This window comes from Homalodisca vitripennis, chromosome 7 (assembly GCF_021130785.1).
Source record: "Homalodisca vitripennis isolate AUS2020 chromosome 7, UT_GWSS_2.1, whole genome shotgun sequence".
NCBI classification, from domain to species: Eukaryota; Metazoa; Arthropoda; class Insecta; order Hemiptera; family Cicadellidae; genus Homalodisca; species Homalodisca vitripennis.
In genome coordinates, this window is record NC_060213.1 from 19,348,216 (window position 1) to 19,361,447 (window position 13,232).

The 13,232-nt window shown below is 35.2% G+C and overlaps 1 protein-coding gene across 1 annotated transcript in view; it reads left to right on the plus strand.

The window, feature by feature from the left end:
- LOC124366971 (esterase E4-like) overlaps nt 1–9,870 on the plus strand; it is a 30,944-nt gene extending 21,074 nt beyond the window's left edge. The window contains exons 10-11 of the mRNA XM_046823608.1: nt 5,574–5,709; nt 9,541–9,870. Coding sequence (XP_046679564.1) covers nt 5,574–5,709; nt 9,541–9,654 — 250 coding nt within the window. The 3' untranslated portion in view covers nt 9,655–9,870. The remainder of the gene's footprint in view (nt 1–5,573; nt 5,710–9,540) is intronic.
- Nucleotides 9,871–13,232: the final 3,362 nt, after the last annotated feature.

Below are 13,232 nucleotides of genomic sequence, written 5' to 3' on the forward strand. Positions count from 1 at the left end.
AATAGTCTTTGAATTATCGCATCTAGTCACTGTTTCTGCAGTACTTTCATGAGAAGTGATATCGATAAGTTTTAAAGGCGTTATGACGTCCATACCCAAAATCATCGGCGTAGTTAAGCCTGGTAGAAACAGGGCACGTACCTTAGTTGTAATATCGGCTATTTCGCAGTTAAATTCGAAGGCCTGAGATATCTGGCTATTTGTGCTATCGGCCATATTAACATTAACATTTACGTTCTTAGGCCTAACGCCTAACTGTAATAGATGATGAGCTACTCTTTCCCCTATAATAGTCACCATCGATCCCGTATCAAGCAGTGCACAAAAGGTAGTTTCTTGAATCTTAACGGATACAAATGGTCTAGGATCGTTCGATTTAACTTCTGCACAGCTGCTTTTGTTAAATTCTTTTATTTGGTTGAGCCATTTGGGCCATTCGATTGAGGTGATTTGTTGCCTCAGAGTCCCGGGACACCTCTGACGCTCCGGGCTCCGGAAATGTTTCCCTGCCTGCAAGGGCACTGGACGGTTCGGATTCCTATTTTTTTTACAATTAAAACAGTGAATGGTTTTAGGGAGAGGACACTGGTGGTATTTATGCCCTTTAGTTTCGCAATTCCAACAAGTAGGAATGGTAGTCGTTGTATCTGTAGTATGATGCCTTGGCTGAGTAGTGTTAGTCGGGACAGTTGTAGAGGGCTCGAACCTTCGTTTATTGGTAAAAGATTTGGGTTTATCGTGATACAGTTCTGGCTTATCTATCATCTGTACTGGGTATGACTTAAAAACTCTACGTTTTGTGTCGTATGCTGTCTCAGGTACCATGGATTGAGCCGGATTTGGAGGAGGTCGGTAACTATTCTTCTCTCGCAAATAACTTTCATAACCTTCGGCAAGATGAATTAATTCACTAATCGAGTGAAAACTTTCCCTTCTGATCGTCAATTTGTATTCAGGTTTCATGTTTGAATATAATCGGTTTAGTGTTTGGTTTACAGAGAAGCCACCATGTCGTCGAATTAGAGTCGTAAGGGCTACAATAAATTTTCGCATTGGCTCACTCTCGCCCTGAGTTCTTCGAGTTATTTCCTCATCCAAGTTACGTCGGTAATCTGGAGGAAGATACTGCTCTTCGAAGCTGATTGTAAAGTCGTCATAGTTTGTCCAAAATGACTTATTATTTCGGTACCAGAAAAGAGCGTTTCCCTTAAAAAGTTCCGGTAGTGCTTTTAGTAGCCGATCGGGAGGTATTTCATAAGATTCGGCAAGTTCATTGAGACGCTCAATGAAAGAGACTGGGTCTCCATCCCCATCGAATCTCAAATTCCATTTCCGAACTTGATTGCAGATATGAGAGATATCCGGTTGTCTAAATTCAGATGTAGGCCTGCTTGCCATGTTAGCGTTACTGTCCAATCCAAAATTCGGGTCACAAGGCTCATCACCTGTGAGGGATCTTGCTGTCGGCATTCTCAACGGGTGAGGTGTTGTTATGTCTTGTGTGTTTGTTGGGGCTATGGCATTTACAGATTTTTCGTGCATTAAAAGGGCTAATCGTTCCTGTACTAGTCTAAAACTAGCTGTAGGAGGGAGGTTTAACATTTCTCGAATGCTAACTTCCTCATGTTGTATATGACCATCAACATGAGAGGCACTAATCGGTCCTAATACTGAGGACACTACATTAGTCGCGAGGTTTTGTTCGTATGACAATAATTCTGTTCTTAGTGGAAGAGGTTCAGGAGATGTATTTCCAGACCTAAGAAAAGTCACAAGTCGCTTTCGTAGTTCAGCCACATTACCATCCGGATTCAGATTAAATTTTCTCAACTCTTCCTGAAGGTCGTTCTTTTGTAATTTATAAATCCAGCCCACACGAGGATCATTCTCCGAAGGGGAAGGAAGCATAATTTGGGGATTGGGAATAGTTGTAGGAGGGATCGGTAGGCCCATTGTAGTAGCAGTAGTACTAGTAGTAGTGGTGGTGGTAATAGTAGCAGTAGTAGTGGTAGTAATCAGTGCGACTGATGTTGCAACTGTAGGAGGACTCATTTTTGGCACTGTACCAACAGAAGCCTGTGGTGTCGTAACCCGAGTTGAAGTCGTAGTAGTTGTAGTTGGTTTTCGTTTGTTTGCGTCCCCTTGTCCATCATTTCCATTTACATACATAAAGAATAAAATTTGATAAGGGCGGAGAAAGAGGTTCAGTAAGTACATCATTATTGTATGTATCAAAATTTTCTTAAGAAAAAGTTATTGTAACTCTTTAACAATTTTTAGTCGTAAGTATATTCACAAAAAAGTGTAAAGTAAATCGTAAAGTTCGTAAATTAACGTATATTTCGAGTCCCTGTTCGGGCGCCACTTTGCGATGTTATTTTCGGGGCAAGCGAAAATATTCGCAACTTGCCAGATAGCCAGTCGAGCTGGGTTAAAAATGTCCAGGGTTCGAGAATTTCATACAACTATTATTTATTGTTAGGAGTCGAATCAGAGGGCCCTGCGGAAGAAATTGATACTTCCAAAATAACGTTGGGCTTACTTCATCACGTAACTCCAATAAAATTTTGAAGAAGTAAAAAATAATCTTGCTCAGAAAAATAAAAATTTCTTGTTCTAGGAAAGTTATTGTTCAAGCGAGTTCGATTTTCGAAAACAACTGTATTGTTTATTAATATGTCGGTCAGTGAGGAATTACAAGTAAGCTGAGTAGTTTCCACTGATAACTTGGTCGGGGAGTCGTATACAGTAATTATTGAGCCCGGGGTTGGAATAATTAATCGGTTAAATAATGATGGTGAGTAGAAGCTAAATACAAAATCAAAGCAAAATATGAATAGCAATGGCAAACAAAAGCAATATTCAAATAACACCAATAGCAAATATACAATCTTATAAATTAAAGATTAGCCATGCACCAATATCACAGTGCAACTACTATATACATAAAACAAGCACTAACCATTAACAAAAAATATTTCTACGGGATGCAAAAGCTAGATGAATTTATAATATAAAAATATACTAAGCTGTATTTATTCTGTAGGCAAGTGTATAGTTCCAAAATAAAATATCAAGTTTACTTTCTCAGGCATATAATTTTGGAAAATAAAAAAAACAAAGTAATCACTTATAACACACCATGCAGAATTACCCTACCATATGGAAGCTAAGATAAGGTAAATTATTTGAACCATGCAATAATGCTACTAAGCTAAATTACTATAAATATCAGGGCTCTATGAATATCAAAGGAAAATTCAACACTTACCCTATCTGTACAGTTCACCAGAAAAATAAGCTAAAATATCGTTAAATAAATATTTTGAAGGAGGTTATCGGGTTGAGGGTGTCAGGACGTTCGCAAAAATAAAAAGAAAGGGTTGCGAGTCCCAAAATATATAAAGGAGAAAAATAAAGATAATCACTTACAAAGATATAAATAATTAATAAAATGAAAATTAGATTGAACTTCAATAAGAACGAAAAATATTTCCGAGTAGATTAGAGATTCGCCAAGAAATGTGATAATACTCAGACAACAGAATGATGGTCGAGAAAACTTTATACCTAATATAAAAATTTACATCGATTGAACATAAGATTTAGTTTATGAGGACGGGGTCGGTGGGAAGAAAGTATTTATAAAAGGAAGTCGTGGGTATAGAATGCCAGTACTATCGCCGGAAAGAAAGCAGTGGTAAGGCGAGTCCCGACTGTTATAATTTTTTTCCGGGTAGGAGATAATTGGTAGGAAAGTTCGTAAAGGAAACTCGGGATGAGGTGTCAGATCGATCGCCAGGAAAAGAAATGCGAGATCTGAAAAATTTAGAAAGGAAAATTTTAACACAGTAATTAAAATTTAGTCGAAATGACAAAAAAAAATAATCTGAGTAATTGAATTCTAAATATAAGTTAAATTGAAGAAAAGAATAACTTTAGTAATTCAAGTTGAAAAAGTAATTAAAGTTTCAGTAAATTGAGAAAGTCAAATATATTCTATTTAAATTTAATTATACCCTTAAATATCAAATAAATTATTAAGAGTATATTTAAAATCAAACAATTATCTTATCAAAATAAATCTATAACCATCAGACATTAATAATATATTTCAGATCGATTAATTTTCATGAATGATAAATAAAATATTAAATTCGGTTTCACATAAAAAAAATTTGGAAGAATTGTTGATGGCGGAGATAAAACACTTTAGTAAGGAACAGGGTCGTTGTTCCTTACCTGGTGCTTGGTGCTGGATATCGGCGGCGGGCGTCGAGTCGCGATGTAGTCGTTCAGCGAGCGGGGTCGGGGGAAGGGGTCGAAGTAGTGGTGAGCAGCGGTCGTCGGCGGTGTCGCGGTCACTGGCTGTCTCTCTGTGTCTTCAATCGGCCGTCATTATATAGGTTCGCGCGATCGCGGGGGTGGGGGAAGCCTTCTCCTCTCGCCGTGATCGGAGGGGAAGCGGCGATATCCGTGCGGGCACGGACCTGCCAGATAGCGTCTGACTCATCGTCAGTAAAATAATTATTTCGCTCCTTTTATGATAATTCTAAAACTCAAGTCGTTATTCGTAATATTAAAAAAAATTGTCTGTTCTAATTTTTTCAATTTTACTAATGAATATTTTAAATTTAAATTTAATTTTGTATGTTAAAAAAAATAACATGTTACAGTTGTATAGTAGTGACAAACAGAACTCTGTTCAAAACAGTGCTTGAGTCTATTCTCTATATCTCTAACTCAGACTGTATTAGAGTCAGTTACCTTTGACTCTACCTATGGCCACTGCTTCTGATGCAAGACATCAAGCAGTTCTCGAACTGCCAAAGGGTAGCGTGAAACTAAATATGGTTCTGCCTATACAAAAGTAAGTAACCACTGGGCACAGCAAAAACCGATGTGTCACTTAAATCTGGGCAACCTTATGGATGTCCAGGAGCGGCATATCACTAACCGCAAATCCGCAAATGTCGAGATTCTGGGGCGCAACGATAGGTCGAGTCTACTGCGGGAGATGACTGTTGGAGTTGGTGGGGTCCGATCCCTAACCTCAGAGGTTCTTGCTAGCCTCAACATAAGGGTGTGCCACCCCCTACCTGCTTAGACTGGAGGAGCTGGTTCAGGGCTGGCCTCCCCTTCTCTCGGGGGGGACATGACTTTGAGATTAGTGCCCTAAATTCTTCCTCATGGATCTCGATAGGAGGCGGTCCCTACACACTAACCTTACCTATCCTGAATATCCTGTCACTTCGTAAGTGGCGCAATGGTCCTTATAGGACTAGGTGCAATTTATAAGCTTCTTGTCCTAAAAGAACAAAAGAAGTTGCTCAAAGTTCACTGTATAAATACGTGCCTATTGTAACTTTATTGTACTAACAAGGTAAAACAATAATTATTAAAACTGTAACTTACTCTCCTTCATTGGATAAGTTACATTTGAAATCCATTTTAAGTAAGTATTGATCGTATATTTTATCCAGAACCATGATTATCCTTTAGCCTCAGTTAGATATGTCCTACCTTCCCTCTTTTCTCCGCACACTAACATTAACAGAACTTCTGTTTCGCAGAGTTCCGTCTGGGGGAGGAGTCGACTGGACTCCAGTGGAGACAGATGCGCTGGAACATCTGGAGATCTCTAACAGTGGCCTCTCCATGAAGACGTATCCGGTGAAGGAAAGACGAGCGTTCTGGAAATCTCTCAAAGTGAGAAAGTGAAAGCGTCCTGAATGTTGTCTTCTTGTCTCGGTGTATTATCTTCTTTAAAAGAAGCTGTTGCTGTGTGAACTGTTTCCAGTTTAAGTGCTTTGTTAATGCTTTTTCAGTTGCTCAAAGAAAATGTTCCCGTAGATCCTAGAACTGTGTCAATAAAATATGAATTTGGTAAACAGATATTCAAATGTATGATTTTCCTTTAATAGTTAAATGTAATGCCGAAAATTAGAACTGTTCATCACAAAGTCTGTTATCTAAATGATATTTCTCAAACTGAACAGGTGTCATTTGGAAGTATAAAGGCTTCAGCGTCTGACTTACCCAATCTCTCAATGCTGACAAAATCAAACACTTTGGTGTCATACTTGGTGCTGGAGCTGCCAAACTGATAGCCTCTGCCTAAGACTTGGTTTAACTCTGTATGCTTTAAAACGAATTAAGTCCAATAGTACTCTAGATGCAACAAGAGTAGCATATCCCACACTGTTTGAGGATCACGCAAGCTTTAGAATTTCTGTCTGGGGTGGCTCCTCCAAAGGCAAACTGTGCTGTGTCTTGAGAATGCAGAAAAAGATTTTCAGAATTATGACAGGTTTAGGTCCAAGGCAGAGCTGCAGGGAATATTAAAAAATCTGGACTTATCGACAGTTCCTTCCATCTTCTTCCTGGAAACCATCCTGTACTGTGTGACTGAAGATCCTCCAGTGACATTAATGAACACAACAGCAGACATGCAGGAACTTTGATACTGCCAGTATACAGAACAGCTCTGTTTGAGAGTAAACCATTATACACAGGAGTAAAGATGCTAAGCAACCTATCAGAGGACTTGGGATCAAGACACCCTTTAAACCTTGCAGAAAATTTTTATGAATTGGTTGCAAGACCATACATGAATTCTTTTCTTGGAGGGATCATGAAGAACAATAAATCCATTGTAAAGTAAAATTACTTTGACATTGTAGAACTTCTTGATGAAATTGTTAATATCATTTGTTACTTTCCCCATCTCTTCTATCACCGCCTCGTTGGTAGCTAATTTGATGCTCACAATGGCAATACGACCTTTTAAAAATTGGTTTTCATCTAAAAGTGCTCTACCTCTGGTGGCAGCCATTTGTAATTTCTCTTCCTCATTCGTGAGATTAGACTGTTTTTCAGGTATGCTGAAGAGATGTTATTTGCTGTGCAGAGGGAGTTAGATGGCCCAGCAACTACATCTAGAACTGAAACACCTGGGTCAGGCAAACAGTTATTTTCTGTGATTATGCTGCTTGTCTTGCTGTGTACAGACTTAGGCTACTGCATAAGTGTGTAAGTGTAATTGCCTAAGTGTAAGCTATGTTTAAAAGTTGTTAATCATTTAAATAAAAAAAAAAATATTTGGAACCACCTTTCATAAATCCTTTCCATCTAATTGCTAAATACTCGACACCAATTGTGCAGACAACACAAGGATATTTTGCAGGACTTTCGGTAACACTTTTGAACATTATTTGATGGTTCTACTTCTGTAAAAATAAATCTTCTGTAAATCTGTAATCTGTAAAAATAAAAAGTTGGCAGTTTTTACGTGAGCTTGGCTGATTGCTTTTTATTAAGAGGTCATAATTATTGTAGAAGTGGCCAAATAAATTTATTTCCTGCATCAATTTGTAGAAAGTAATAACCATAGCAGTATACTATAGTAGTAATAGACACTGACGACAGTATTGCTGTCTGAGGTTAGCACGCCAAGAGTGCAGTCTACAGCTTTTATGTCGACGCACCCAGCCACCACACTTACCTGCTTGGTAACTTCTTAACTTCTGCTTCGTTGGAAATGGAGTGGCGTGGCATTTGTCTACAACACGGTGGTGTGGTGTTAAAGGAGCACCTGTACTTAGTAGATGATGTGTAGCACACATGGTAGATATGACGTTATATAATTTACAATAAATAACATTAAGGTATTTGGCTCATAGGGTCATTATATTGCCAATTAATATTTATAACTTTCTTGATTGAAACATGAAAGGCTTTATCCTTATAATGTGGTAAAACATGTTATCATTTTATTAAAAATTACTGAAACGTATTTTTGCTGACTGTGATAACAGGTCAGCTCTGGCACTTTAGTAAATGCTTGGGTTATTCTAAGTTGGTTTTGGTACATTTTTAGATAGTTTTTAAATGTAGTAAGACTCACGGTAATTGATACTATTTGCTGAACATCGGTGATTCTCGTGTTATCTAATGTACTAATGAAAACCCAATTTCCCCCGGAGCTAACACTGTATATGCACTACGTGGTCATGTTTTCTCTTTTCTTTTTACTAACAAAACTTACTGTAGAGTCAATAAAATATTTAACTACTATGAAAATGGATTTATTTTATCTGAAACCTAGATGATTTAAAGTATTTTTGTAATTATCTAGGAATTTGTACAATGTAATATAAAATATGTTTTAAAATATTTTTAATATTGATAGTAGAATTGAAATGGGTCGGCAATTTTTATGAGCAATGAATGGATCATTGCTTTTAAATATCATATTAATTTTACCAGTGTTTAATGGGGAAGTAAAAAACCAGATATAAAAGAGAAATTAAATCGATTCAAATTTACCACCTCCATTAAGTTATTATGAGAAACATTATCAAAAATAGATATGTGTTGACGATAATCCTGTTTAATTTCCTCACTTATAAATGCTCAGTTAACACCTTTATTGCGGCTGCTATAAAGAAAGTTCAACTGATGTTATCATAACTGGAGTTGAAACAGTCTCAAGGTCAATCTGCGATTTGAGATCCTTAGACTTTTTGTTCTGCGTTCAGGGTGCTGAAAGGATTAAACTACTAGGTAGAGGTGGAGAAAACATATAAGTTCAAAACAAATAGTGCTTGGCCATATGTTTGCAGAGAAAGATACTTATTTACCAAATTTTATAGTTGATGTCGTAGATGGTGTTTTCTGAAAATAACTCAATTCTAGCAGTCATGGATCATGTAAATAGCAACTGTTATTATGTATATCAGCAAGTAAACAACGTGCAAAACATTGACACTGTTACGTTTTAGCTTGTTTTTCACCTCAAACATGCCTGTCCCTATAATATGAATACCACTGTTGTTGGGTACATGGTCAATTTTAAAATCAGAGGATTTAATTATTGTGGGCTTGCTATTATTAATTTCAGATTACGCTTAAGGTTAGTAGAACCTGTATGTTCATCTTGAAGAAGGTTTTTTATTCTGCGTCTCAAGAGTTTTCCAATTGACTTCTTCATCCTCCGAAGGCTATTTTATAGGGCTCCACTAAAAGAAAATTTTGAAGATAATTATTGAGAGGTTTGAAGATAAATATTGATTTAATAATAATTACATTATTTAACCTGGCCATGAATTCAGAAATCTTGTTATTGACTGTTCTTTTCTCTGTCAGCTGAATGTTCTAAACACTTATCATGTCTTAATGGAATATTAGATATGAAGAGACTGTCCTGGTTTTACTGTGGAGGGCTAACTTGTTGTCTATATACAGTAGATGTTCCTGAAGTTATTGTTAAGGCTTGCTGTCTCCCAATATCACCACTGGGCTGGAAACATCCACAATCGAAGTTGACTCCACAGCTTGGATCAGGGTGCTGTGTTGGGGGCTCTCATGCATACAAAGACATTTAGTTTGCTTTTGCTAACTTCGGTTAGTTTATTCTTATAAAAGCTTATTATTAATGTTTAAATTGTGTATATACCACTTCATTAGTGTAAGGAATTTCCTCTACTAGTAGTATTACCTATTTATCAACATGTTAATATGACACTGTATGTGTTTTAGACACATGGAGCTCATGATACAACTTGGAGTCAAACACTGAACTACTGTAAGAGAACTGCCGGGAGTGGGTTGTCTGTAGAACCAGCTGACTGCACAGTCGAGCCTGGCAACTAACAAACAAGATGAGATCTATAACTGAGACCTCAGCGGTCACCTTAGAACTGTTGTTTTAAGTGTGCGTTGAATCTATCTGTGTGACACACAAGTGGCAGAATTATTCTGAGGAGCTACTATTGATTGAACCAGAAGGAAATATTCAAAATAGAAAGTTGTAATTAATTTTATAACGATTGTTAGACCGTTAGATAGGAGATCAATAAACAAACTGTGCAAACCCCATTTGTTACACCCACATATTAATTTAAATAATGATTATTACCACAGAAATGTTTGGGAGGTGTCAATAAATTACAGTTATATGGTTAAATCAGCGGATAAAGACAATGTGCAACATACGTAATCTGGGACGAGAATGTTGTACAGTATTTTATAACCTAAAGTACAATGAGGTTAAACTGAGACAATGATTGAACCAATGGTGTAACTTGCCACAAAGCCCTGCAACTGAGAGGAATTACATAGGCCGGAATAATTCTGTATTTTGTACAAAAAGCAACATTTACATGACTACGAAAACTTAAACATTTTTAGGTTTTAGGTAATGTTGTAAGGTTACTACATAATAACAGAAATGTTTAATTCGTCCAAATTGTACACGAAGTTAATAAGTTTATGTGTTTTTAACAGTGGGTACATCCAATTTAAATGTATTGAATTGTTCTTTACGTAAACAAATCTGAAAATATATATTTTAGCCTTCAAACGTGAAATATGATAATCACAGCTTTTAGAATCAAATTTTAGTTCATAAATAACATTACAAGATACTAATCGGCATGCACATCGCAACTAAACTGAACCTTTACTATCTTCACTGGTATTAGTACAAATTCTTAACACGGTCCAATTGAGGGGCCAACTCCATAATGGGGTTTAGTGGCGAAGCCCTCAGCCTGCCGTTTTCCGGTGTCGAATTACTATATTACATTCGTTGTAATAATAAAAGTAACGAGGCTAGGAAAATAAATAATACTAACATTAGTGTATTTGTAAAAAGTTATAGTTAACAGAATGATATAGTGATTTGAGATTGTAATTGATTTCCGAAACCAGACTCAAGCCTTCCACAATATTAGTTCCAGCAATCAGCATTGAACTATCGGTATTCATTGATTATATTCTTGAATTTGACTCTTTAAAAACTCCAAATCCCTGGATCTAGATACAGATCTAGTAAATATAGGTCTACTAATACTATTTAGTAAAATAAAATAATATTTGCTATTATTACCTTTCAATACATATAACACAAAATAACGATTCTATAACCATAAACTAACTTGTAGCTCTCAGTCCGCACTCGGGTCAGAATGAGTGGTGAAAAGCTTCCAAACAATATAATTGTGAAGAACCTTAGATTTCAACAAAAGTTAACCTTCTGGTCTGTCCGTATATGAATTTACGTTGTATTTCTTCCATTATCGAGATTTAACAACAAAACGTTTCAGTTACCATGTGTTATATGTATTTTTATGTTAATAAATAATACATACTATTAAAAACATTATTTCAAAACGTTTTTTTTAATATAAATATATTTCGTGTATTTTATTTTTACATACGTGTGCTAACAAAACAAGTTACGACAACAGCGCTACCTAGCGGATACAGCATGAACTAGTTTCATCAGTCACCTGGTGGCAGCAACGGCAACTAATACCTTACATTTACAGTGCGTGACGACAGAATAGGCCTAATATGGGAGTTTCATACCGGTGCTAATCTTACTTTACTTATACAATTGTGTTGTTTTGATATTGTCCGTAGTTTCTACATGTTAGTTGGAACCAAATATAGTTGTTATTGGTTTTCTCCTGCTGCTTTAAAGATTTTATATTAAGGTAGATTATGACATAATGAGGAATATCACAATTATATTTAAAATTATTTATATTTTAAAGATCGTTTAAGAGCTCTGAAGTGAATTAAAATACAATTTATAAATGTCTGGACTATAAATACTAAATAAACCTTAATCTTGTAATTTATTTATTTCAAGAATTCTCAGTAATATAGAACAAATATGGGATTAAAACTTTCTGTAATTACAGGTATTCTTACGTGTATATTGATTATTGTATATATTTCATTGATTACTATAATTTCTTAACGACAGGTATGTATAATATATTTATTTATATTATTTTCTCAGTGTTAGCGAGGCCTATTATTTGATAAAAATTTATTTGTGTATTTCTATCTATATGTCACAATGTCAGTACATATAAAATATGGAAAACTAACTAGCGTATTGATTTGACGTTGAAAATGACGTTTCATTTCTATATTGGCAACACTGAGTTCAGGGATAATGCATGTCACTCAATGTGATTTGGCTGAGCATTTATTAGAGAATAGTTTATGTGATGATATATTGGCCATAAAACGCATAAGCTATCTTCAATATATTAGTTTAGCAGTACATTCTACGGCTTATTTGACCACATTTGTATAGTGGATGAAACATTTGATGGTACTTCATTCTTGGAATTTTTATAATTGGGAGAGTAATTTAATACGTAAATAAAAAATATTGAGAGTGTTAATTTTCATAATAAAATATTAACAAATGAAACAAAATGTAAAACTGATACCTTATCCCCAATCATTTCCTAAAAATACTTAATTTGAGAAACACTTGCATTTCCGTCAAACAATAAATTATTTATAAAATTTGTAGGATAAACTATTAAACGTTGTATGATTTTGTAGGTTCGAAATGTAATTTTACTGGATATGGCAACTTCCCAAAATCTAAACAATTAAATTTCTGTTGTCAGGGGCAGTTTAAACCCACCCACTTATGTTACAACAATAATTCATAAATGACATAATTGTAAAGTGCATTTAAAAATATGATTTATCAATACAATACAATTCTTTTGTATCTCGCTATTCAAAACAATTTGCACTGAGGTTCTAGAATATATTGTACAATCCACTATTTAAAATTAAAAATAATACTGACCCAGCAGCTTAATATCATTTAACTATTCTAAAATGGAATTTTAACAAAATAGTCTATTTAAAAATGATATAACATAATTTTTGCTATTCACAATGGCATAATCGTATGTCTGATGTTTTTACCAATGAGAACATCATGTATTTATGATGACATGTGTTTGTTTACTAGTATAATGTGTGAAGTATGTATTTTAATTCTATAACTATATACTTCTATTCTCATGTACTTTGCTTTTTGTTTATATCCTTATAATACATGGTCTCTAAAAATGCGGCTTTGTCAAACACAGACATGCATGCACGCAAGTACAAACGTGGTTGTCAAAAGCCCTTTTTGAATCAGGTGGTCCCAAATGTTTCGACTGATAACTTAGAACTAAATTTTACCATCACAATACTTTGTCCTGTATTTTAAATGGGGAAGGAAAATAGTACGAACTTACTTTTCTTATTAAAATCAAAGTTTTAATTTTTTCATAGATGGGTAAATAAACAGTCCAAAATTACAAACAATAAAATTATGTAACACTCAAAAGTGATAAATAAAAACAACACTCCTCTGTTTTAATGAAATGGAAAAACTATACAACTCAATATGTTATATC